At 51.9% G+C, this 23,547-nt stretch overlaps 10 protein-coding genes across 10 annotated transcripts; 4 read left to right on the top strand and 6 right to left on the bottom strand.

The window, feature by feature from the left end:
* Positions 1–42: 42 nt before the first annotated feature.
* V8C40DRAFT_245567 (adenosylhomocysteinase) lies at positions 43–2,241 on the top strand. The gene is made up of 3 exons (XM_083215938.1): positions 43–1,147; positions 1,213–1,648; positions 1,718–2,241. Exons 1-3 carry the CDS (start codon positions 247–249, stop codon positions 1,728–1,730), a joined length of 1,350 nt encoding a protein of 449 aa, XP_083073147.1. The 5' UTR covers positions 43–246; the 3' UTR covers positions 1,731–2,241.
* Positions 2,242–2,440: 199 nt separating this feature from the next.
* V8C40DRAFT_245565 (D-isomer specific 2-hydroxyacid dehydrogenase) lies at positions 2,441–4,182 on the bottom strand. Its single transcript, XM_083215937.1, has 4 exons — positions 3,914–4,182; positions 3,587–3,801; positions 3,053–3,456; positions 2,441–2,943 (listed from the first exon to the last, which is right to left on the bottom strand). Exons 1-4 carry the CDS (start codon positions 3,952–3,954, stop codon positions 2,599–2,601), a joined length of 1,005 nt encoding a protein of 334 aa, XP_083073146.1. The 5' UTR covers positions 3,955–4,182; the 3' UTR covers positions 2,441–2,598.
* A 782-nt stretch (positions 4,183–4,964) lies between these two features.
* Positions 4,965–8,511, bottom strand: V8C40DRAFT_245563 (uncharacterized protein). The gene is made up of 4 exons (XM_083215936.1): positions 6,737–8,511; positions 6,449–6,670; positions 6,091–6,383; positions 4,965–6,022 (listed from the first exon to the last, which is right to left on the bottom strand). Exons 1-4 carry the CDS (start codon positions 7,819–7,821, stop codon positions 5,421–5,423), a joined length of 2,202 nt encoding a protein of 733 aa, XP_083073145.1. The 5' UTR covers positions 7,822–8,511; the 3' UTR covers positions 4,965–5,420.
* A 147-nt stretch (positions 8,512–8,658) lies between these two features.
* Positions 8,659–10,001, top strand: V8C40DRAFT_245561 (CCDC90 family protein). The gene is made up of 2 exons (XM_083215935.1): positions 8,659–9,099; positions 9,180–10,001. The coding sequence occupies exons 1-2, from the start codon at positions 8,744–8,746 to the stop codon at positions 9,607–9,609; spliced, it is 786 nt and encodes a 261-aa protein (XP_083073144.1). The 5' UTR covers positions 8,659–8,743; the 3' UTR covers positions 9,610–10,001.
* V8C40DRAFT_245558 (uncharacterized protein) lies at positions 9,700–10,221 on the bottom strand. Its single transcript, XM_083215934.1, has one exon. The coding sequence runs from the start codon at positions 10,142–10,144 to the stop codon at positions 9,881–9,883; it is 264 nt and encodes an 87-aa protein (XP_083073143.1). The 5' UTR covers positions 10,145–10,221; the 3' UTR covers positions 9,700–9,880.
* A 741-nt stretch (positions 10,222–10,962) lies between these two features.
* On the top strand, positions 10,963–13,259 carry V8C40DRAFT_287576 (uncharacterized protein; the record flags this gene model as incomplete). Its single annotated transcript, XM_083222736.1, has 4 exons — positions 10,963–11,295; positions 11,349–11,612; positions 11,691–12,830; positions 12,900–13,259. 4 exons carry the CDS (start codon positions 10,963–10,965, stop codon positions 13,257–13,259), a joined length of 2,097 nt encoding a protein of 698 aa, XP_083073142.1.
* A 567-nt stretch (positions 13,260–13,826) lies between these two features.
* V8C40DRAFT_225585 (uncharacterized protein) lies at positions 13,827–15,476 on the top strand. The gene has a single exon (XM_083212259.1). The coding sequence runs from the start codon at positions 14,037–14,039 to the stop codon at positions 15,276–15,278; it is 1,242 nt and encodes a 413-aa protein (XP_083073141.1). The 5' UTR covers positions 13,827–14,036; the 3' UTR covers positions 15,279–15,476.
* On the bottom strand, positions 15,384–18,363 carry V8C40DRAFT_245555 (uncharacterized protein). Its single transcript, XM_083215933.1, has 4 exons — positions 18,163–18,363; positions 18,055–18,103; positions 17,251–17,996; positions 15,384–17,193 (listed from the first exon to the last, which is right to left on the bottom strand). The coding sequence occupies exons 1-4, from the start codon at positions 18,172–18,174 to the stop codon at positions 15,676–15,678; spliced, it is 2,325 nt and encodes a 774-aa protein (XP_083073140.1). The 5' UTR covers positions 18,175–18,363; the 3' UTR covers positions 15,384–15,675.
* A 187-nt stretch (positions 18,364–18,550) lies between these two features.
* Positions 18,551–19,792, bottom strand: V8C40DRAFT_245552 (LYR motif-containing protein). The gene is made up of 5 exons (XM_083215932.1): positions 19,681–19,792; positions 19,342–19,506; positions 19,215–19,277; positions 19,111–19,157; positions 18,551–19,050 (listed from the first exon to the last, which is right to left on the bottom strand). The coding sequence occupies exons 1-5, from the start codon at positions 19,732–19,734 to the stop codon at positions 19,041–19,043; spliced, it is 339 nt and encodes a 112-aa protein (XP_083073139.1). The 5' UTR covers positions 19,735–19,792; the 3' UTR covers positions 18,551–19,040.
* A 424-nt stretch (positions 19,793–20,216) lies between these two features.
* Positions 20,217–22,396, bottom strand: V8C40DRAFT_245550 (WD40-repeat-containing domain protein). Its single transcript, XM_083215931.1, has 2 exons — positions 21,705–22,396; positions 20,217–21,596 (listed from the first exon to the last, which is right to left on the bottom strand). The coding sequence occupies exons 1-2, from the start codon at positions 22,038–22,040 to the stop codon at positions 20,730–20,732; spliced, it is 1,203 nt and encodes a 400-aa protein (XP_083073138.1). The 5' UTR covers positions 22,041–22,396; the 3' UTR covers positions 20,217–20,729.
* Between the last annotated feature and the right edge of the window lie 1,151 nt (positions 22,397–23,547).

Raw genomic sequence — 23,547 nt, 5'->3', positions numbered from 1 at the left:
TCCGAATCTAATCTGCCCCGCTTGGTGAGAAATTTTGCCCCTCTAAACACACCGCCCGCTTTTCAACGGGTTTCCCCTCCTCGGCCGCTGCTTGTAACTTCTTTTTATTTGGGCACATCCCACTCGATTTTTCTTCTTCTTCTACCTCTCTGCTCTCTCCATCCCGCACCTCAATTCCTCCTCCCACGCCTTTTTATTTTACCTTCATCAGTCCTTGAGCCTCTTCTTCAGCTCAATTCCCTCACAATGTCTGCACCCGCCCACAAGTTCAAGGTCGCCGACCTGTCCCTGGCCGCCTTTGGCCGCAGGGAGATTGATCTCGCTGAGAACGAGATGCCCGGTCTGATGGCCATCCGCAAGAAGTATGCCGCCGACCAGCCTCTCGCCGGTGCCCGCATTGCTGGCTGCCTGCACATGACCATCCAGACTGCCGTCCTGATCGAGACCCTCGTCGCCCTTGGTGCTGAGGTCACCTGGACCAGCTGCAACATCTTCAGCACCCAGGACCACGCCGCCGCTGCCATTGCCGCCGCTGGTGTCCCCGTCTTCGCCTGGAAGGGCGAGTCCGAGGAGGAGTACAACTGGTGTCTCGAGCAGCAGCTCGTTGCCTTCAAGGACGGCAAGAAGCTGAACCTGATCCTCGACGACGGTGGTGACCTGACCTCCCTGGTCCACACCAAGTACCCCGAGCAGCTCAAGGACTGCTTCGGTGTCTCTGAGGAGACCACCACCGGTGTCCACCACCTGTACCGCATGCTCAAGGACGGCAAGCTGCTCGTTCCTGCCATCAACGTCAACGACTCCGTCACCAAGTCCAAGTTCGACAACTTGTACGGCTGCCGTGAGTCCCTCATTGACGGTATCAAGCGTGCCACCGATGTCATGATTGCTGGCAAGGTTGCCGTTGTTGCTGGATTCGGAGATGTCGGCAAGGGCTGCGCCATGGCTCTCCACGGCATGGGCGCCCGTGTCATCGTTACCGAGATCGACCCCATCAACGCCCTCCAGGCTGCTATGGCCGGCTACCAGGTCACCACCATGGAGAAGGCTGCCCCCATCGGCCAGATCTTCGTCACCACCACTGGTTGCCGTGATATTCTGACTGGTGCTCACTTCGAGGCCATGCCCAACGACGCCATTGTTTGCAGTAAGTTTGACCATATTCCAAGACTATCTCATTTATTTTGCATGTGAGCTAACAGCCGCAACCAGACATTGGCCACTTCGACATTGAGATCGATGTTGCTTGGCTCAAGGCCAACGCCAAGTCTGTCCAGAACATCAAGCCCCAGGTCGACCGATTCACCATGGCCAGCGGCCGCCACATCATCCTCCTGGCTGAGGGTCGTCTGGTCAACCTTGGCTGTGCTACCGGTCACTCTTCTTTCGTCATGTCCTGCTCCTTCTCCAACCAGGTCCTTGCCCAGATTGCTCTGTACAAGGCCGACGACAAGGCTTGGGCTGAGAAGTACGTCGAGTTCGGCACCACTGGCAAGCTCGATGTCGGCGTCTTCGTCCTCCCCAAGATTCTGGATGAGGAGGTTGCCAAGCTGCACCTGGCCCACGTCCAGGCTGAGCTAACCACCCTCTCCCCCGTCCAGGCTGAGTACCTTGGCCTTCCCGTCGAGGGCCCCTTCAAGGCCGAGATGTAAGCATTCCTCCTATCCATGATTGACGTTAAAACCGAACATGTACTGACCAAGCTTCTTCCTTACAGCTACCGCTACTAAGCACCTTTCATGTATTCATACATACCCCCAAGGATCCTTCAACTGGACTCCTACGTGTAACGACATTTCATCCGGGTCAATCATCCGGTCAATGGGAACACTTGTGATTTCAACAGCATCATGAACTGGCAGGGGGGCATATATATGGGCAGGGAAAAATATAAAAGCCCATGGGTTTTGGTTTTTTTTTTTTTTTTTTATGATTTGATTTTCATCCCCTTTTCTTCTTTCCTCAAAAGACTTGGGGTTTTTCTCGCTGGGCGGATGGGGCAGAAAAGAACATGGCCTTTTCAACAAAAACGGCGTCGGGTAAATTTATTTTTGCTAATGATGATTCCCCCCAATGGCGAGACAAACGTGATACAACAAAGATTATGAGACGGGAGAGGCGCTCAGAGATTTGGGCGGATTTTGAGGAAGCCCGTCAACCGCGGCTGCAGTGGATGGACATAGCAATTAGAAAAAATGAAAAGTGGCGGGCAAAGATTTTTTGTCCCTTGTCTGGGCAAAACAATGTTTTCGTGGTTTGCAAGTGAATGAGTGAATGAATGCATTTGTATGATCTTATTTTTGGTACTGATTTCGTTGTATGTACGTGGACTTTGTAACTTGAGTTCTTGTTTGCGTAATTACATCCAAGATGTCGTAGGACTCACAATTCTCTATTCCGTCACTCATATCACATTTCTAGCCAAAAATTTAGAACAACGCTCGTTTAATAGTCAAATCTTACCGGACCACGCTTTTTATTTTCCTTCTTCTAATTCTATAACACTATAACATGACACAACGCATTTTCAACAATCAGACACAAGATCAAACCTCACAGCTTCGAGCTCCTAGTAGCACCACCAGCACCGCCATGCAGTCACGCAGCCAGTCCCGTCTGCTCAGGCACAATGCTCTTGAGCTTCCCCTCCTTGACCGCCAGCCTAACATTGTCAATGGTCCACTCCTCCATCTTCTGCTGGGTCTCCTGGGTCCAGGTGCCCATGTGGGGGACGAGCAGGACGTTTGGGTTGGCGAGCAGGCCCGGGTGGATCTCGGGCTCGTTCTCGTAGACGTCGAGGCCGACGGAGGAGACTTGCCCGGAGGCGAGGGCGTCGACGAGGGCGGCCTCGTCCATGACTGCGCCGCGGGCGGTGTTTACGATGACGATGCCGGGCTTCATGAGGGCGAATTGGGGGGCGGCGATGGTGTGGCGGGTGCTGGGCTGTGAGGAGTGTTAGCTTGTACATATTTAAGTAGATGAGATAAGTGGTGTTGTTGTTGTTGTTGCTCTGGGAATAAGTGATATTCACAGGACAAAGGAGTGAACTTACGTTGAGAGGCAGGTTCAGACTCAGGACGTCACTCTCCGCCAGCAACGTCTCAAGACTAACATACTCAGCACCCTCCTCCAACTCAGGGCTCAAGCGCGAGCGATTGTGGTATCGAATACGCATTCCAAAGGCTCTCGCCTTGGTAGCGACGTTGCGGCCAATGCCGCCCATGCCCAAGATTCCCAGGATCTTGCCCTGGGGGTCGTGGCCCAGCGCGGGAGGAGGCGAGCCGCGCCACTTGCCGGCTCGCAGGGCTTGGATGCCGATGGGGAGGTTGCGCAGGGCGCCAATGAGCAGCCAGATGGTGACGTCGGCGGTGGCATCGTCGACGGCAGTGGGAGTGTTTGAGACGCGGACGTCGTGGGCGGTGCAGGCGGGGATGTCGATCTGGTCGTAGCCGGCGCCTGCGATGGGAGGGTTGGAGTTAGTATGTGTTCTGTTTTGCTTTGTATTGCTCATGATCCTTCTGGAGTATAAGTCTAGAGAGGCAATGGGGTAGAGACGAGGTATAGATAGACGGGAGAGTGTTCTCACCGTTGTGGCACAGAAACTTGATGCTCTTGGGGAAAGCATCCAGCAGCTCGCTGTCAATCTTGCCCGTGATCTTGACGGAATCAAATGTTCTGTATGCGACGCTGATGCCATTCAGGGCGCCAGATTTGCACTCGGCAATGAATTCGTCTCGGTTGGTGGCCTTGGGCTGGATCACGTCTGCGATGTCGGCGATGGTTTGCCATGCTACGTGAGCGCTGGACGAGAGGTGATTGTCAGCTCTGAATGCAATCTTGTACAACAAGCAAGCTTTGATTTGGGATAATAGAAAAAGAAGAGAGGCTTCTAAGGGGATGGTTTCTGACTTACTGGTCAATCTTGCCCAGGAGGAGGACCTTGGGACGGCTCATCGTGGAGGAAATTGTCTTGTGTAGATGGAATTGGATAAGAGGAGGAGGGGATGATGCAATTGCACCAGCGTCAAGGGGGGTATCTAGAAGGACGAATAAAGGAATTGGAGTTCTAACAGAAAGACAAAATCTAGTGAAAGAAAGAAACAAAGTCTAGGGATTTAAAAAGAGAGGAGATAAGAAAAAAAGAAATGGGATTCATTCAAACCGGGTCCCCCATCGTCGCCGTCAAGGTGGGTTGTAGTTGCGAAGGCGCCGTTTCGGCGGGGTAAAATTCACTAAAATTGAGAAACTGGCCCCCGTAGCGCGGGGGAGGTTTTTGAGCGTGGGGTTTGTCTTGTCTATCATTTGCTTGTTCTGTCGAGATTGAGGACTGTGTTGCTTCATATGGACTGAAGAAAAAATACTCTAATGTTATTCTACTTAGAATTGGATATATATATTCCAAGTCTTGTTACATAAAGCCTCCAATTTCAACAGTATAGGGCTCTAGAGAATGAATATAGCATCTGGTGGATTCAACAACATCTCGTAGCTACATCGCTGTTTCGGGCATCTCCCGCCGAACCGGGCCCCCCCATTCAGACAAAGTGCCCGGACATTAGACGGAAAAATTACCTCTGCAGCTGGACACCACCGTATACAATCATAGCAAATCTCATCACGTTCAAAACGTTTATTGTGCCAGCAGAAAATTATCCCGGGTTTCATCGAGTTTGTCCGTGTCCTCAATGGAATGTATCATCTGTCTGGAGAGTCAACAGTCAACCTCATGGCTATAGATAGTCGAGTAGATGCGCGGCTATAGGTAAACGCGCACTGCATGCTGTTTGTACGCATCGGATGGCCGTTGCCGAATTCAATTTATCCATACCATCGGCGAAATCGGAGACTAACAGACGCATCATATGGGAGCTCGGCTTATAGTCCATCCATCCATACAACTCAAACTCACGCCTCCTTACGAATGAGTAGATATTCAATTCACAGCTGCATATGAAATGCCCAACTTTGCAATGTAAATAGTGAATAGAGATTTATTTATTCGTATAAAACATCCGAAACCGTGATCCGAGAATTATACACAACATGAAAGCCGTGGTCTAGATAGTCGATCTTCAAATACCAAAACAAAACTTTGCCCGGCCGCTAATATGCTTCTCATCCATGATGAAAAGGGTCCCAATAACTCCAAAGGAAAAAAAAAAAAAAATATCGTCCAAGGTGCGAGTGTCTCAACCGCTGCTTCTATGACAGAAGACAACATCCGCGATTCCCATGTCGTTAGGATGTGTGCCCCCTTCGTCCAATTTTACACTTTTTTGTTGACAGGCCCGGCATCTCCATTCAATCTCATGTCTTCTCCTCTTCCGGGCGTATATACATGCTAGCAGGTAGCACTGATTACGATGCGTGATGCTCAAGGCCACCTATGCATTCACCATCAAAGGTGCAGTACGCACTTCTCAAAACTCCCATGGCCCAAACACCTGTGTCATCCAGTTAATGTCGCCAAAATCGGCTGATAGGTCTTGGTCAGGTAGCATAGAGTGGTCCACCAACAAAGGAGGCTGCGGGGCCGCACCCGGGATGACGGAGCTGTTGGGCGTTGGGAGCCCTCCCATAGGTTGCTGCACGATGGCTGGCTCCCAATTCGAGCGCACATTGCGAAGCACCTTTGTGCATTTCCCAAAGATGGATATATCCTCTGGTCCACCTCTCAAGGGGTACAATGCATCCGCCTTTGTAAACAGGTCAATGGTCCTGTCCAGATAGTTACCTAGATCTGCAGTGCTACGGACAATCTCCTTGTCCCAGGCAGGATCATCCAGGGTCGTGACTCTGTATAGCAAAGCGTGAATTTGGGCAAGTTCCACATAGAGAGTAAACGGCATGCCAATGAACTCTGCGAGCGGAATGGCAAACAAAACGTCATACCAGGCCCGGGCTGCCATGATGCCCGCATACATGGCATCGATTCGCGGTGTATCTGGAATTCTCGGTGCCCCGAAGAGCCCAATGGAGTGGACCTGGGTTTCAGTGCTGTAGAGCTGCATTTGTATCACGGCTGAACACCGACAAGAGTCAGCACAGTTTACACCGACTTTGGTTAAACTCAAGATATTGGCGACTTACGTTTGGACGCTACTCCCTGCGGTAGAGTATCACGAATCTTTTGCAACTGGAGGAGTAGACTTCTCTTGTAGACGTATGTGGGGGGCTTGTCGGGGTCGACTCTGCCAAAATCACGGCCGACAAAGTCGCATACTAGGAGTTTTCGCGCTTCCTCTCCAATCAGCTGAAGCTTCACCATTGCCACCAGATTCTCGTCTGATGGGTACTCCTTTTCGCTCTCGAGAACTTCCAATGATTCTTGCATGTGCTGCGTCCAGACTAATGACTCGGCTTTACCGAGGAAAGCCGCACATCTATTTTATCAATGGTTAAGAAAGATGGCGAAAAACGAAAGAGAGAGAAGGGGGAAGTCACTTACATTGATGTAATATACCAAAAGCTAAGCACTATCCTCCGCTCTTCCATTGTCCGCTCCTTAGCTGGAGGGGCAGCCCTGCCTCCCCAAGCCTTGAAACAGACAGTCGAAAATTGCTCTTCGTTGGGAAATTTTGTGAGGTTCGTCTCGTAGATGATGCAGCTGCATATATGCATGTACAGAGTCAGAAAAGGTTTGCCGCCGACACCAGCGCTCATCGTTGCCCTATAAAAACAAAGTTGTCAGTCATTAGTATGATGAAAGTAGGACACATGTGAATGTTGGGTTTACCAAGACATCAGAGCGATCAAGCCCTGCACAATCTCTAGGCTCCGATCGTGATTGATCATCATCCGCTGTGCAATTTCCTGGCGCACTCTCTCTCGCATGACGGCCTGCTGCGTCATGGACATGCTTGTGACATTCATGATGCAGAGCCAGAGAAAAGGACGTTCTCTATGTAGAGCTTCGGCCGTGAGGTCGGGGTCTAGGTGTATGAAGGGGAAGTACTCGAGCCATTGGCGAAACTTGACTAGATAGACTTCAGCTTCGCTAGGAGTTGGCTCTGGGAGTCTATCGCTGTCCAACGGCCGGGGCGTCAGACTCAAGATGCTCGAGGAGCGTGGATGCGATGTCGTTGCTGCATCGGCCAACGAGTCGAGCCGGCTTACATAGGGCTGGCAGTTGGGCGAGGTTGAGGACGACGAAGGGATGTCGCAGTTGGACACGCCGTTGATCGATGGCTGCGAAGACGACGGCTGCTGAGCCTGCTGCAAATGGTTGACATGATGGGCCTGCTGTGCCTGCTGTGAATGCGGATGCTGGTGATGCTGATGCTGTTGTTGCTGCTGCTGCTGTGTCGCCCTCAGAATCGACACCAGGTCGTCCAGCTTCTCCTCCAGCTGGGCGGTCCTCGAGGCGGTGGTCCTCTTGGCCACCCGCTTGCGCGATGTCACCATCTGCTGGCACTCTTTGCCCAGGCGATGGCAGCGGTCGCATTTGCCGCCCTCTGGCCTCAAGATGCACCGACACTTGGCGCGCGAGCAGTTGGTGCACGAACGGCCATAGCCCGCCGGGATGCCAGCAGCAGAGGCGGCGTCTGGGGGAGGCGGCGCCGGGGCCATTGTCTCACGGGATGCAATGGAGCCCAAACCAGAACCAGAGAGGCGTTTAACCAAGTTGATGAGCCAAACCCGTCCGACGCAAAGATTCGCAGTGGTGAGAGCGAAGCATCTGACGGGGACGCGCAGCCGGGATTGGGGCGACTCCCTTATTCCGTAGAGGATGGTGGATGGAAACTCTCGCGTTTGGCAGAGAGCAACGGGGTTCGTTGGAGCGTGCCTAGTAGGAGCATGGCCTAAGCATGGCCTGAGCATGGCCTGAATGGCCTGGCTGAATCAGCATCTTGGGAGGATGTGGTCGGAGTCCCGGTGGCGGTTAGCATTCCGAAGTCCGAGAGAGAAGCGCGCTTCCTCCAATGCCGTGTATTGATATGTCTGCAGCCATTATGGAGTAAACCGACACTGATTTAGACAAGCCTGATTGGGGCGGAAGAGTGAATCAAAAGAGTCGTAAACCATTGATACTGCAGCACGTTGTAAGAGGCGATTGCTTGTATATTGTGTGCCTCTCCAAAAGGGTTGAGGCTGTGCTGCGTATCACCAACCCTGTTGGAGTTCCGGTTCGTGAGAGGGCGGGGCCGGAGAAGTAAACGGGTTCAAGGGGCCGGTCCAGCTCGTTCAATGGGCGAATTGCAAGGAAGCCATCATTGATAGTCAGCGGTGTCTTGGCTTTGGATACTACCTGAAGTGTGAAAATACCAAAGACGAATATCTAGACATCGAGGTCAACATACAGACACAGAGCAAATGAGGCTGCTATAGTCAATCCAACAGAAGCATTGCCCGTCAAGAAGAACGACACCACAACTCCCCAGTGTAAGTGCAAGCCATGCCAGTGAAGCAACTCGGAATGCAATCAATGAATTATTCAGGCTATTCCAGCTCGTGCAAATCGCAACTATCTACAGTAAGCAGTAAGCACGACGAGATCAAAGCCAATTCATGTTTATACAGGGGCAGGGTCAGGTAACCTTAATCTCCAGGTACCGCAGCGCATCTGCCACTTCGGCAAATGTTTTCGCCGCCGAGAACCGGCACATGGGCGGTTATCCGAAGCTAGCCACCACCATTGAAGCAAGGCTCCAATTTACAACTTGCACCACTGAAGAGACACCATATTCACCCGCATCGCATATCCAGCTCTCTCAGCTCTCTCAGAAATAGCCTCACCCTCAAAATGGCCGTCACTGGCCTTGTTGCAGTCGAGACGCTGCCCCGATTCCTCCTCCCACGGCTTAGCTGGACTGCGCCGCTCGCCGCATCTCGATCTGCTGCAGCCCAACCCTTTGCCCCTCTACAAGCACGAACGAACCAAAGAGCAGTGCCCGCATTCAACACCAACTTCTCGGCCAGACGATACAACAATGGTCAGACAACACCGGCGCTGAGGCGAGGGTTTCACGCGACGAGTCGACGGCCCCGGGAGCATCATTTCGACACACTCAAGTTTGTCAAACAGCTCAAGGATGAGGGCTTTACCGAGGAGCAGTCGGTCGCCATGATGAAGGTCCTCAACGACGTCATTCAGGAGAGGTTTGTGTTTGCAATCTTCGAAGGCTCATCACGAGCGTGCTACTGCTAGTGCTAGTGCTAATACCAACACTCCAATGCAGCATCCAAAACCTGACCCGAACCATGGTCCTCCGCGACGATGCTGCCAGAACCACATACACGCAAAAGGTCGATTTCGCCAAGCTCCGTTCCGAGCTCACTTCAGCAGATAGCACCGAGTCCAACACGACGCGCAGTGCGCACGAGCGTCTCACCAACGACATCGCCAAGCTCAGCAGCCGGCTACGAGACGAGATTGGCCGGACCCAGGCCAGCGTGCGGCTGGACCTCAACCTGGAAAAGGGCCGCATCCGAGAAGAAGCCGTGGGCCAGGAGCTCAAGATCAAGGAGACTGAGACCAAGATTGAACAAGAGGTGGCGGCGCTGAGGGAGAAGCTGGAGCAGGTCAAGTTCCAGACGCTGCAGTGGCTGATGGGTGTGTGTACTGGTTTTGCGGCGCTGCTGCTTGGTGCTTGGAGACTGCTCATGTAAGGGACATGATGCGTCTTGGAGGTGGTGTTTTAGATGACGGGCATTTGTGAATAATCGTGCAACATACAGTCATCATTCGAACCCAAAGCGTTTGTAAATAGTTTCAATTTTTGTTTTGCTCGCCATGATATTATACGACCTATTTCAACATATTTCAAACTTGGGATTCCCGTCAACCCCTATTATCGTGTGCATACTCCATTGATGTCAACTTTTCGAATCGGCAATGCAGTCTCGTTTTTTACGTGGCCGTTTTCATCACTCATACTAGTCAGCACAATGGTATACCAACGCATGTTTGACCTACATGGCTTTGAGTGTCTCGCTGCCTCATACTATCGCCAGTGCTGGGGTCGCCTAGCAAGTTGCCCTGCTTGGATCCCCCAAGGCCAGTCTGCTTCGACATGTCCTCGGAAAGCTTGGGAGCGTTGAAGTCCTCCGGGTCGTCCTTCATTATGGCATGGCCTCCTTGGAGCATATGATCGTGAGATCCGGCGTCTCGAGCAGCGTTTGCAGCAGGTGCAGCTTTCTTCATTGTGAATAAGAGGTTTGAGTTATTGAAGCTTTGGGTGTCAATTGGTTTTTGGATCAAGAATATGGATATGATGCTGCGATTGAAGGATGGGAGTTTGAGCAAATGGGATCCGTGCCGCTTTTATACGGAATGGCTGGTTTAGCTTTGCGGATGACAGCACAGTGACGATTTATGGCATGTGGTATCGAGCTGAGGTGGAAGAGCTGGTTGGGCTTTGTTTAGGGTTTGGCTGCTGTTCCTTGGTTGGGCGGGATGAAGTCATCTTTACAAAGCGTGCATCGGCAATAGTCTATTGGACAATATTGGAGATGCTGCAAGACGGCTAATGAAATTGATGAAAAGAATAATACTAATATGAGGCATTACTGTGTATAAACTACTTGGACAACGTTGGACCTTGGCAGAGGTGAAAGAAAGAAGTAGTTGATCAGCAAATTATCAAGGGGGTTCAGCTGTAGTGATCGTGGTAGACATCAATATTAACTATCTAGGATGATGCAGGCAATTCAGCTCTCGCCGCTCTCTTGCACCATCTCCCATCGTTGTTGCTGTCAAGCAGAGAAAATAGCAGCAGGCAGCACTTGACCAAATCAGCGTCTCGTCAGCCTTCCTTCCTTCAGACAAAGTGATAAACTCTATAGGGCTGATAACATGTCGGCGCGATTCGATGTAGATGGAAAACAAAATCTCTCCTCCGACATCATCAGCGAATATATTTGATCCCCAGTCTTTTCCATATCCCCACCTAGGCTACTTACAATAACATATTTCAAATCACCAACACAAGGCACCAATCTTTTGCGAAAAAGAAGGATAAAATGGACGACGAGAGGTACTACTTTAGAGTCCAGCTAGACGAAGACGGCGATGAAGTCATGTCAGACAACTCTGGCTACTTCTCGGGGGATCCTAACCAGCGATTACTTTTTGAAGCACCACAACCTAGTCATGAATATGGACATGTTGACACGCCACAACCCAACCATGAATATGCACATTTTGACGCTCCACAGCCCAGTCATGAATATTCAGATATACCGTTGATCCCTAGCAACAACATCCCATTACTCCCGCTAAGTGGGAGGGTTATATCCGTCACTTTTACCATTCCGTACTCTATACGAGCTCCGGGAGACCAAGGCCAAGAATGGGTGAGCATCTCTAATCAGCCTTCTCCTTGAGAATCTGTCAGTAACCCGAGCAGGAGGTGTCGATTCGTAGCCGGATGGAACATTCTGTGCAGTTCGATATCCTATCCCACCTTTCTTCGGCAAAGTGCCCTCAGCATCACATTGTCATCGGCTGGACCGGAGAAATCTCAAGTCCTGATGCAACTCATAGCCACGCGGATGATCCTAGCCCCTGGTTAAACAACGACGCAAATACCCTGGCGCAACCGAGAGATAACCTGTTTGTTAGTTGCCACAACCAGCAGGTACTAGATCAACAGCTAGCCAACGCAGAAATGGTAACAGCGCCTGTCTGGATGGCGAGTTCACGGGATCTTGTCAGGAAAGGAATCAATTTGGGAGACCAGGCCAGATAGCGACGGTTTGTCGATGGCTTCCTTTTTCCGCTGTTCCACGAGGGTCGTTCCACTGAAATGACAATTACTAAGGGAGAGAACGGATGGTGTGATTACCTCGGCCTGATGGACGCCTTTGCCGACAAAGTATGTGACTTGTGGCAGCCTGGAGATATAGTCATGGTCCACGACTATGCCCTTATGCTGCTTCCTCGAATCCTCCGAACTCGTTTGCAACACATCCATCTCGCCTTTTCATTACACGCTAGCTGCCCCAGTCATATACCTCCCGGCACAAATATGCGGCTACTCTCCAAAGTGCTGCAAGGTCCTTTCGGCGCGGATCTCTTGACCTTCCAGTCATTCATACACTCTGACCAATTTCTAGGCTGGTGCGCACAAGAGGCCCCTGCATGGGCACCACATCAAGATTTTCTGCCTGGGAGGGTAGCAGATTTATTTTTCGTACATCCAATGGCCATTGACACATCCCGAGTCCTATCGTTGGCATGGAGCGAAGACGCCTCTCAAATATGTGACTCTCTGAAGAGCGCATTCGAAGACAAGAAGATTATCGTTTCATACAGTACGCCTGGCTTCAACGAAGAGACGGCTTATGTGACGCAAGCTTTTGATCGACTCGAGACGCTGTTCCCCCGGTGGAGAGGGAAGGTAGTCATGCTACAGATTACGAGCTTGCCATGGTTGTACAAAGACGAAGGGGCCTCTGAGTCAGGTGAGACGCTCGTCGATACCTTGGCTGCCCAAAACAGCAGCAAGAAATCATTCCAAGACCAGCTTGTAGAAACTGAACTCTATGCTCTGCTACGAGCCAGTGACGCAACCATCTTCCCCTTTGCGCCTGAGGCCCTGATGAAGGCAGGGCTAGACTTTATGCTTTGCCAACGAGGAGGCAACAAACGACCCGTCATATCGGACACTAGTCCATTAAGATTCCAGCTACCAAGAGCGATCTTGTTCCCCCGAGGAGATGTCGACGGCGTTGCAAGGGCACTGGACCGTGCCTTGGAGTTTTCCTTTGAGTGCCCTACGTGCCATAACCAGCCAGGTGCCTGGGAGTGCCCTGAGTGCTCTGAGCGGCGGCCGACGACACCACACAGGGTGTTGGAGCCCTTGATGATACCCACTGTAGAGGAGTGGGTGAGCAGCGTAACGGCTAGACTTGTAGACAAGGTGCTACAGTATCGCTTCGCAAATCCTGTTCCTTAGGATTCAACTGAGCGTGGTGAAACTCGTCCCAACGGCGGCGATGGAGGCGATGGTATTGAAAGTGATGACACTCTACACAATATGGATGATTCCAGCGATTTCTCGGGTTCGAATTGGGATTCGGACGAGAGTTGGCCTGATGACAGTGGTTATGGCAGCGACGGAGAAGATTCAGATTCCACAAGCAGGACAACGCCGGAGCCTGATGACGGCGATGAAGAGAACGCTGAAGGTCTCATGAATGTACTTCACAGGGCTCAATCTGAACCTGTTCAAAGTACAAGGCAAATGCTAAGCAGGCGCATGCCACCACGATCTCGTAGTTGCGGAATTGGAGATCATTCTCGACATGGGTTGTAAGTGGTATGAAAGTGTGTATCAGCGATGCAAAGCGAGATGCTAGAGACGGATGAGAAATCAGTTTAAACTCAAAGTTAACAACTACCTAGATAGCATGCATAAATAAATAAATAAGTACAGCAACCACTAGTATTTGGTTTCCTCTCCAAATGCCCGTTCCCATGCCCGTGCCCATGTCTTTGCCGTCGTTGTGTAGGGTAGCATCAAGGCTCCCAAAATGCGCAGAACCCGTGCAGCTCAAGTCACAAGATCTCTCAAGCACACGGGACTAAAATCAAGCCTTTTTATCACCACCTATCAGCCGACAGCCTTTGACCACGATGATCAGCACTCTGGCCCCGTAAAAGGAAGACGATAACAAAGGCCTGGTCTCGTGGGGGCGGGATCGCAGGCGTGGTTTAGTGCGGGAGGAGGCAAAGAGGATTTTTGGCCAGGTGAGCTCGTATGGGGGAGTGATTGCCTTTTTCTTCTTCTTTGTGTTGATATTGCGGCTTTTGGGTTTGGTTGAGCGGGCGTTTTTTTTTGAGGGGTTGAGTGAATGACGTTGATGCCTGGAATGGGCTTTTTTGTTTTCGGAATGTCTGGGTTTGTTTTGTTCTTTTGTTTGGATGAGTGGATGGTGTGTTTTGAGGCTTATATATATACCTGACCTGGTTGGTAGGTAGGTATATACTATATATATATGTAGGATTTGGGTTGATGGGCGTGGCTTCTTGTTCTACTCATTGGCATTTAGACCTCTCACGAAGGTTATCTTTTCTATATCATTAAACCTACATGGAGCCTAATCATCCGTTGATCGCTGCTTGGACGTCCACCCCGATCCCGAACCTGTCTCTCTCTGCTGGCGGTCTACTTGCCCTCGCGGACTTAAACACCATCGCCCAGCGCACGGCGATTGCTGGCGGTTCATCGTGGCTAGACGCCTTTGTGCTCGCACCGGGTCTGCACTACCAGCAGGCGGCGGACTTGCTGACGCCTGAATATGGATCCGGGAAGCTGGTCCTGTCTACGCTGGACGGTGGGGCGAGGCAGTTCGTCGTGAGCAATGTCGCCATGGTGAAGTATCTGCGGAGATTATGGGAGAGGGAAGGCAAGTACGGGGTCGTGACGCTGTATGTCAGGGCGGAGAATGGCGTGGGAGGCATATCGTTTTCGTCGTCGTTGTCGCTATTGCTGGGGAGGGATGATTCACGGAGAAGGAGTCAGAGAAGGTGGCAAAGGGATCTGAGGAGGCAGCTTGAGAAGGAGCATAAGAGTCATGTTAGGGAGGTTCTTGAGATGGACTGGGTGAGCCACGCGCTGTATCTGCTGAGTCCGCTGCTCACGGTGACGGCGATTATGTTTATGGTGTTGTTGCAGGACTGGTGGGGGCTGGGATTCTTGATTGCGCTCATGGTGTCGCGGTTGGCGAACATTTGGGCGATTAAGGAGCGGGCGAGGCCTGGGGGTTCGCCGCCGCCGCCGTTGCCTCCCTTGGATGATGACGAGAAGCCCAAATCTCCACCACCTCCTCCTTCGCCTCCTCCTCCTGCGCAGGGGACGGCGGTGGGGGAGTCGAAGCAGAGCCTGGCGCTGCCGCTCATGTTCAAGCGACAAGACTCGAGCATGACGCAGTACACCATCGACTGGGGGGACAATCGGCGCGTGATCCTCAAAGGCGAGGACGCAGACCTTCGGGCCGTCACCACCGAAGCCTGGCTGCGTGCGAAGACGACTCTAGAGGGCTACCTCGAGGCAATGTCCAAGCTCATCGTCTACATGGTGGCTTCTCTGAGCGGCAATCTCTCCCAGGCGGGTGCCGTGGTGCTCATGTCGCTTCTACTTGTCAGTGCAGGCCTTCTAGGCTTGAGCAACGCCCATGCGACGAGCATGCAGATGCACGGCCGGCGCGTCGGGCGGTTAAAGGTGGAAAAGGTCAAGATTGCGCCGCTGGACCCGGGCATGGCGGTGTCTGGGCAGGTGGACACGACGGCGGACGGGATGCCTGTTCACATTGTGCCGGTGGTCAGTAACTGAGGAGGAGGATTATCGTTTTCGGACTGTTTTTGAAAGGCGGCGCATGCTAGGTTTAGATATACACGAGAGATACCAATAGGGGGTTTTGTTCTTTTCAGTTCTGCGATAGATTTCGGGCTTCTCTTTCTTTATAAACAGTTGTATCAAGACGAACCAATAGAAGATGCTCTCATCAAATAAAAGAAAAAAAAAACATGACACATAAAAGGCATCAAAAAAGAGAAAATGTAGACGGTCATGAATGGAAACTGAGGCATTCTCATCTAAAAGCTAACTCGTATATCAATATCGGGAGGAGCACAACCAAAAGACCCAAGGAATCCAAACGCCGCCATATACAAGTACATCTCCCTATGTGCAAAAGAGGTCGAATCCAATGCTGAGCCGCCAAGACGACCTACGCGTTGACGGGCGGGTCTTCCTTCTCCTCTCCCTTCTCCTCTTCTGCGGCAGAAGGCTCTGTTTTCACTGGAGGTGATAGTTCCTCCTTGGGTTGCTCCTCTGGTGCGGGTACAGGTAGAGATTCAGACTCGGGCTCTGCCTCGGCTTTGGGTTCAGGTTCAGGTTCAGGTTCAGCCACAGGCTCGGGTTCTGCAATAGGCTCGGATTCTGTCACGGGTTCAGATTCTGCAACAGGCTCGGATTCAACCACAGGTTCGGACTCTGCCACAGGCTCAGATTCCACCACAGGCTCAACCTCCGCCACAGGCTCGGACTCTGGTTCAGCTTTAGGTTCTGGCTCCAATTCTAGTTCCGGCTTTGATTCCGGCTCTGGCTGCTGCTCTGACTCCGGAGCAGGTTCGGGGGCCTCTTCGGGAACGGATGATGCAGCTTCAGGTGCCGGCTCCGGAACCTCAGGCAGCGTCGGTTCGGCAGGGCTCTCGGGTTTGACCTCAGCGACGGGGGCGGTGGTCGGCATAGCTTCTTCCAACAGCTGTGATGCTGCCGCCTGACGATCCAGCTCTCCCATCAAGCCACCGAGCAGATCTGGCTCATTCTCCTGAGTCATGTGGGTGTCACCATCGAACTCGGGAGCTGTCAGCTCTGGTTCGGTGGATTCTGCCATAGTGTTAGCGGGGGCAGTTTCCTCCTTTGCGTCATCTATTGACACATTTCCAACCTCTGAAGGTGCCTCCGATTCAGGTAAAGGTGCCGTTACTGAGACCGAGTCCTCTGGCTTGATGGTATCCTCCGTCATGGTAGACAGTGTATGCAACAATACCGGCTTTTGGATGTTGAGATCTGGCTGGCTGCTCCTTTGTCCCTTGGGCGTGCCCTCAGAGATCCGGGAGTTTTCATCCTCAGTCTTTGGGCTGGAGATGTTGCCCACTTGGTCAGGGGGAGGCAGATCCTCAGCCTGTGGCACGTCACGATCCATGGCCTCCTGAGGAGCCTCTCCGACGATTGTCGAAGGGGGTTCAGCGATGGTGGAGTCCGCTGTGTTATCGGGAAGCGCATCCAACATAGGTTGAATCGTTTCCGCTGTGGGCTCGGCAACTACCGATGGCTCAGATGGCGACGGCACAATGACGGGATTCCTGGGCGGTGTGTCCTCTTGTTTGAGTGGTACAGAAGCCGGACGTTCCAACGGCTCTTCAAGAGCCGGGATGCTTGGTGGTGGAAGAGGTGAGGGCTCCTTGGGTGCAGGCTCAGATGGTGCCGGCTGCTCATCCTTCATTTCGGTGTCGGGGTGATCAATTATATGAGAAGCATCAACCATTTCCTCGTCTTGATCTCTGGTGACGTCGAGGATTGATTCATCTTGCAGCTCAGTCTCGTCGCCTTCGCCTTCATCTCCATCCTCGCCCTCATCGCCGTCGTCACCTTCTTCTTCTTCTTCATCGTCATCGTCGCCATCAACGTCACCCATCTCGCTGTCTGGGTTCCGCGCTTCGCTCTCGTTCGGTGTGGGTGTCTATTTGTACATAAATTAGCTTCATCATTAGATGGTAATTGTCGCGATGCCACTTACGAGCAAGTCTTTAGCCTCCGTCTTGACCGTTGTTACGGCGGCTCCAGCTCCTGCGATGGGAGCAGCTCCAGAAGTCTGCGGTTCTGCTGACAGCGGCTGCTTAATCTTCTTCTTGCCTCTTCCAGGTCCTGCCTTTGCTTTTCTCTTGGGCGGCGGTGGTCGTCTCCTGACTGCCGATGGTGGCGGGGCTGCAAAGGCATTTTGCTGTGGCGCGGCGATGGCCTCGACTCTGGTCGCAATGACTTCGCCTTCCACACGCTGGCCCTCTGACAGTGTAACTTCTTCCGTGTAAGGATTTCCAGCTGCGTCCATCCGCCTGACCGTGGCCCGCGTCACCGTAGGTCCCTGGACCTTCTCCTCCACGGTCCGACTCGCTATGGTAACGATGTTCTTCCTCCGCTTCGCAAGGTGCGAGATGCCCGGCGCCTCAACATTCTTAGGGAGCTGCTTCCAGATCCTTATCTGATAGCCCTGGGCGCTCGCGTCCTCTTCCTTCTTCTCTGGCTTATCCTGAATGGCTGTTTCGCCATCTGCCTCATCGTCTTCGCTAGGATGTGGTCGTTTGTAGAGGCGACCTGAACGCGCAGCGCGCAGCAGCTCTTGCGTATGGGGAGGCAACAGAGTCGCGTCCTTGGGCATGCCGTGAATGAGTTCGATGGCCCAGATGTCATTCTGCTGCTGCTGCTCTTGCTGGACCGGAGGCGCGACGTTGACCCATTCGTGGCGCCATTGTCGGACGGGGAGACCTGCGTCAATCAGTTCAGCTGGTGTCGCGTGTTAATGGGATGCGCGATGGCGGCGAACCTTCGAAATCGTCGTGCTCAACGTAGCCACTGCGATTTGCGCGTCTAGTCTAGAGCAAAACTGTCAGCTTACGGGCGCCTCGAGGGAATGGACACGAGAAAAGCGTACTCCTGGGGCCATTGCGCCTGGGCGAATTGTGGCAGTGGAGGCCTTTGTCCGTTATGGCGCAACACTGGAATCGGCACTGCGGCAGGGGGTCAATGAGCGTTGAGAAAGGCGAGGCAAAGTCGACGATGCCCAGAGTAGAGTAATTCTGCAACGGCTGGAGTGACCGTGTTAGTGATAAAGTCAACTGATGGTGAACACGCTCCAAAGTGTTTGGCGAAAACGAATGTGACTACAGCGTATCAGCCAATTGGAAGTAAGTGTAAGGCGATGACATAAGCACGCATGCTGCAATGAGAAGGATCCAATGCATCAATATTTTAGTGCCTGCGCATTCATGAAAGGCTGGAAATTCATAATTGAGCATTACACATTTAGATGCCATATTGTGGTGAAGACGTATGGTGTTATGAGAGGTTGGGTATGATTAACTGAGTAACTTGCGAACCCTGTAAACTTTTATAAGTGGCGTGGACTTTGCGTTGTACTTTGCGATAGCCGCCACCTTGACTCTTCACACAGAACCTCACATTGAGCGCTGCGTCTAGCGTGCAAAACGAGATGCTGCAGCAGAGCATTCCTTGCCCTCAATTGGTGACCTGCAGCACTAAATCTGGACATCGAGATCATACAGACAGGCCAAAGCTCTCTCCGAGTGAGGCCAGCTTGGGCGCTCGCGAGTTTTCGCAATCGGTGTTGAGATTGTATAGTCTAAAGTTTGTCCCGTAACGATCCCGCAATACTCCCAAGCCGAGCCGAAAAGCCGGTCTCTCGATGCTCCTGTGATATATGTATGATGTACAAGCCCCATTGCCACCCTACTATACAGCCATCAATCCCTCCATGTTTATCATTGTCGTTTTCGCATGCTTTTCATTAACTCAGTCGTAACTAAAGGTGAATATGTTAGCGCGCTCTCCCTCTCCCCGCTGTTGAAGGGCCCTGACTCACCCTTGCTCCCTTTGCCGTACTATCTCTCCTGATTTCGTTTCTTTGCCCTGAGCCATTTGGATTAGCGATGGAGTCGAACGAGACCAAGCTGCCGTCAAACCTACCGACTGTCCTCCCTCGACCACTAATCGATCCATCTTGTAGAACTGTCCAATAACCGTTTGTCGCTGTCATGCGCCGTCAGTATCTTCCGTGCTGGAAGAAGCGCAAGTGAGCAGTTCTCTAGCATACCTTCATCGTCTGAAGCTCCTTCAGCCCCTTCTGAATCAGCTCCTGAATCTTGCGCTCGTCTTCTACCACATAGTTTTCTCGGAAAGCATCTCGGGTCCGTCGCTTCGCATACTCGCGGAAATTGTAAGAGCCGAATTCGTTGCTTTGCCTCAGTAGCTGTCGATACTAAATAGGCCCGTAGAGTTAGCTAAGCTGTATCGCGAGGCCAGAGACTGTATCCAAAGCTGAAAAAGACCCAATATTGCTCTTTTCACGGTTTCCCCCACTACATCATTTACGCCGCTTTGACGCAACAAAGCTGCTCGCGCAATTCGCATGGATCGCAATAAACCAACGTACCAGTGATCGCGCCTGCTGCGGTAAGTCACCCCGTAAGGTGCGGACTAAAGACATTGTATGCTGGTGACTTGGCGTGTTGTTGCCTCTGGCAAGTTATGGGCATTCAAATTCCCATATCCCAGACAATTGATAATGACGAGCCGGGAATCCTGCGGTTCGGTGTTAGTCGGGCCGGAGAAATCCCTGCTCCGAAAAAGCTGCTCCATCCGAGCTTTGCCCGGCAAATCTCTTCCGCATCTTGAGCCTTGGCCGCCGCTTTTTTTCAACTCGATGCTGGCCTTGTCTCCGAGAAGCCGAGAGGATTCGGGATTTTGAGGTTGTGGCCCGTCTTAGCCAGGGCTTCAAGTTGATCATGTCCTACGTGGAAGTGCCTGCTAGCGTTAGTCCTGCATGACTGCAGTACGTCTTACGCAGACTTGTAGTACGCATGTAATCCAAAAAAGAAGCATTCGGTTTCTCGCCATCCGGACGAACCAGTCACCCTGCACCTTGAATGAGCGAAAATGCCGATGAAGCTATAGACACTTCTATTCTTTCCTGAATATGTGCATATGTATTTACAATAATGTCCAGATTTCTATTTCTATATACGCATCTATAATATCACCTATACCATATACCAACTCTTAGAAATGTTGAAGATAGGTGGGCTGAAACCTGATATATGATTCGCGTTTCTATCTCGACTTGATTTGTTGTGAATATCCAAAACTTTTGCACGGCCAGGCCCCTTTGGGTATCAGAATATTGATGCGCTCACCAAATGCAATCCTCAAGGGCCAAACTCCTGTATGATCTTTATCCCTGATCGAAACAAGACGGTATGCGCTGAAACTGAACTGAAAATAAGGACGTGTAGGAATAGTGCTCGCCTATCAGAAGATGATGTCGAGAACGGGCCGGAGCCCTCCTGAGTAAAAATACAATAACTTTTAATGATCCTCTAATGCACTGGTCCGTCTGAAGCGCTGGCAATGTTGACTGCGAAAAAAGAAACCCCTCCAGTCGTGACATAGCCGAAAAACTCAGAAGAGAATGTTTATTTCCGGTCATGAACTGGACGCAGAGGCACTAAATGAAGCCAAAGCCTGTGCAATGGTCTCGTCAGAGAAGCCATTGGTATTAAGCATGCGATCAAATCTCGTGCCCTGATTCAGGTCGCCTTGCAACTGAGCTGTCAGAGTATACTGACGTTGAGATTGGTTCGGCTTGATGATTGTGGCAGCTTGGCTGTTCTGCTTCTCTGAGAGGAGAGGAGTAAAGGCAACATTGGTGACGGATGCGTTGAGGTTTGCGAGTTCTGTGGGATGACTGTTGTCGATGAGATTCCACTTCAGAATCTTTCCCTTGACGTGGCCTGTGACAATTGAGGTACCATCGTAGCTTACTGCCATGCAAGAGGCAGGCCCGACGTCCTCATCAGCCACCCCCAAGGGGGAGTTGATTTGCATAACTATAGATGCCAGCTCAGCGCTGCGGGACCCCAGAAGCGGCTTATCGCCATAAAACTCAACGAGATAGAGGCTTCTATCTTCAGCAGAGACAAAGAGGGCTCGGGCACAAGGATCTAAGGAGATACAGAGAGGAGCCGTAGGAAACAGTAGTGTTCGCAGCACTTGGCCTGTCTGATAGTTCCACAAGATGCAAGTCTTATCCTTGCTCGCAGATACACACAGATTTGTCTCGGGGTTGGAGCCTGGGCCTAGGACAAGATCGGTGATGGCACCTCGGTGATTGGACAGTGTCCTGTCTGGCTCATGCCCGATATCCTGCCCAGGCTCAAGGAGACGCGGCAAGGACCAGACATTGATGTTGGAGTCATCTGATGCAGAGAGTACATGATGGGGAGACACAGCAAGACAGCTTACTGCCTGCACATGGCACGGAGGCGTTGTGATTTGCCGCCCAGTGCAAGTCTAGACAATGGTTGTCAGCATGTGTAGCATCTCTCTCAGGGGTAACTGAAGCACCCTGGCAGCAATCATAGAAGCATAAAGGAACATAAAAAGAAAAGATAAACATACCTCCCAAAGAATAAGCCGGCCCTCGGCTGTCCCTAGAACGAGAACATCGCCGGCGAGGGCAATACACCGGATCCTTTCCTGGAAGGGCACAAGAGCTTCTTGGTTTCCTCGAGCTCGAGAATAAACATGGACATGGGCTTTCTGATCCTGGGCAGCGTACACGTGGCTATCGCTTAGAGCAAGGCAGTGAACCGGAGCTGAGGATTTCTTGAAGGATGCCTTGACGGCCCACGTGGGAGTGAGTGTGTGTGCGTAGATGCCAACGTCTTTTGATATCGCCGTGTTGGCAGCGATGGGCGGGCCGCACACCGACGAAAAGAGCTCGTCTGACAGCATAACGGCTATGATTTGAAATTGGCTAGACGTTGGACAGTGGCGTTTTGGGTGCCTCCGTGGTTGAAGCTACCAGATTGATATCAATGCCGCCGGGGTTGACAGACGGTTGATGGTTGAGTCGGGAAAACAAGCTCAGTTTCTGCCAAGGAGATGCTACTGCCAATGGTTCCCTCGGTTGAATTGGCTGCAGACGTGCGTTACACTAAAATGACAAGCGCTTGACAACTCTCCGCTTGGTCTTGTGGGCGTCGTATGATCTCTCACGCTCGAATGTTTGAAGCAAGGGAAAAAGTCTGGCTAGTCGTTGGAGGAAAAAAAAAAGAAAAAAGAATTTTGAGGTCCGATGGAGTGCATGGTGACCCGCTCTGTGCTGCAGCCAGTATAAGCTGTCGCTCCAGGCCTTTTCAGCGCCTCCAAGCCCACACGGCCCTCTGAAGCCGGCCGCTAGCGCTCAATCCTTAGTGGCTGCTACTGCCAGGCGGCGCCAGATCTAGCGCTCATGCAAGTGACTTATCTGATTATGTACCTTATTGCAGCTCTAGCAAGCTCTCCCTGCATGACCTCATCTCTGTCTCCTCAACTTCATCTCCGCCTTCAATCTATCGCCTGCTGCTGTGGCTTTCAAGTTTAATGTCTCGTCCACCCGTCCAAATGGCTGCATCTACTGCTGCCGCAGCCCCTCAAGGCCGTACCCCTGCATATGGCTGCTCTTAATCGGATGCCAGCTCATCACCTGCGTCCCTTGCGTCGAGAGACCTTGGTCTTGACTGGACTACCTCTCCCTTGGCAAATCCCCGATCCCCTTCTCTGCCGCCATATCTAATCTAACTGCAGGTTGATCTGTGGGGTCTCCGGACTTGCTCAGCTCATTACCCAGAGCGAGGCCATGTGGTGGTGGATGCCTCGAGCCCCCACAGGAACTGCAGCTCCGAAGCACAATGAGATGAAATGGCTTGCAGGGCTTATACCTGGATGCCCTCAAGGATACCCATGGTGAGGTGCCGACGAGCCAATTACCATCTCAGCTTCAATAGCTATCTATTGTCCTTGCAAGGCACGGGCTATGGTGCGGACCTTGTCCTTCTCAGGCCTGGGCTCGTGGCTCTACTTTGCTTTTTTCTTTCGTTTCTTTTTCTTGTTAGCAGCCAACAACAAGTGCAGGGGTGGTAGCCTCAGCGCCCCATATGGCACGGGATAGAGTTCCGTGCTCCTCCCACCTGTCGGGAATCGTACCAGAAAGCTGTGGCTAATTCACTCTGGCTGCGGAGTGTTGCCCACATCTCTATGTCTTGTTGCTCTGACCTGCTGGCCGTGCACGAAGACGGATACGACGCAGCTAATTACAAGTCCTGCTTAAGGGCTCCGAAAACTCCGCTCCTCACGCCATTCTCTGACGGCCAAAAGAGATGAAAAGAAAAAAGAAAAAGCCACTGACAAGGACCACTACTAGTCAAGTACTCTGGCTTTGGTTCTTGTGTTGCTTCCGTGGGTTTCGGGTTGTAGTCGC

This window comes from Trichoderma camerunense, assembly GCF_050948025.1.
Source record: "Trichoderma camerunense strain CBS 138272 chromosome Unknown V8C40scaffold_9, whole genome shotgun sequence".
Lineage (NCBI taxonomy): Eukaryota > Fungi > Ascomycota > Sordariomycetes > Hypocreales > Hypocreaceae > Trichoderma > Trichoderma camerunense.
The sequence above is the reverse complement of the archived record's forward strand: the minus strand, read 5'-3'. Positions and strand labels throughout refer to the sequence as shown.

Bases quoted from the DNA above. Each gene is read 5' to 3' on its own strand.
- V8C40DRAFT_245567 (XM_083215938.1), top strand. From the start codon at position 247: ATGTCTGCACCCGCCCACAAGTTCAAGGTCGCCGACCTGTCCCTGGCC. The intron at 1,148-1,212 runs GTAAGTTTGACC...AGCCGCAACCAG, and splicing joins CAACGACGCCATTGTTTGCA to ACATTGGCCACTTCGACATT.
- V8C40DRAFT_245565 (XM_083215937.1), bottom strand. From the start codon at position 3,954: ATGAGCCGTCCCAAGGTCCTCCTCCTGGGCAAGATTGACCA. The intron at 3,802-3,913 runs GTAAGTCAGAAA...CCTCTCGTCCAG, and splicing joins CTCCTGGGCAAGATTGACCA to CGCTCACGTAGCATGGCAAA. The intron at 3,457-3,586 runs GTGAGAACACTC...CTCCCATCGCAG, and splicing joins CAAGTTTCTGTGCCACAACG to GCGCCGGCTACGACCAGATC.
- V8C40DRAFT_245563 (XM_083215936.1), bottom strand. From the start codon at position 7,821: ATGCTCAGGCCATGCTTAGGCCATGCTCCTACTAGGCACGCTCCAACG. The intron at 6,384-6,448 runs GTAAGTGACTTC...TTGATAAAATAG, and splicing joins TTTTGGTATATTACATCAAT to ATGTGCGGCTTTCCTCGGTA. The intron at 6,023-6,090 runs GTAAGTCGCCAA...GTCGGTGTTCAG, and splicing joins GCAGGGAGTAGCGTCCAAAC to CCGTGATACAAATGCAGCTC.
- V8C40DRAFT_245561 (XM_083215935.1), top strand. From the start codon at position 8,744: ATGGCCGTCACTGGCCTTGTTGCAGTCGAGACGCTGCCCCGATTCCTC. The intron at 9,100-9,179 runs GTTTGTGTTTGC...ACTCCAATGCAG, and splicing joins AACGACGTCATTCAGGAGAG to CATCCAAAACCTGACCCGAA.
- V8C40DRAFT_245558 (XM_083215934.1), bottom strand. From the start codon at position 10,144: ATGAAGAAAGCTGCACCTGCTGCAAACGCTGCTCGAGACGCCGGATCT.
- V8C40DRAFT_225585 (XM_083212259.1), top strand. From the start codon at position 14,037: ATGGAGCCTAATCATCCGTTGATCGCTGCTTGGACGTCCACCCCGATC.
- V8C40DRAFT_245555 (XM_083215933.1), bottom strand. The intron at 17,997-18,054 runs GTTCGCCGCCAT...TGATTGACGCAG, and splicing joins TGAGCACGACGATTTCGAAG to GTCTCCCCGTCCGACAATGG. The intron at 17,194-17,250 runs GTAAGTGGCATC...ATGTACAAATAG, and splicing joins CGGAGGCTAAAGACTTGCTC to ACACCCACACCGAACGAGAG.
- V8C40DRAFT_245552 (XM_083215932.1), bottom strand. From the start codon at position 19,734: ATGTCTTTAGTCCGCACCTTACGGGGTGACTTACCGCAGCAGGCGCGA. The intron at 19,507-19,680 runs GTACGTTGGTTT...GGGCCTATTTAG, and splicing joins CGCAGCAGGCGCGATCACTG to TATCGACAGCTACTGAGGCA. The intron at 19,278-19,341 runs GTATGCTAGAGA...GGCGCATGACAG, and splicing joins AGGAGCTTCAGACGATGAAG to CGACAAACGGTTATTGGACA.
- V8C40DRAFT_245550 (XM_083215931.1), bottom strand. From the start codon at position 22,040: ATGCTGTCAGACGAGCTCTTTTCGTCGGTGTGCGGCCCGCCCATCGCT. The intron at 21,597-21,704 runs GTATGTTTATCT...ACCATTGTCTAG, and splicing joins GCCGGCTTATTCTTTGGGAG to ACTTGCACTGGGCGGCAAAT.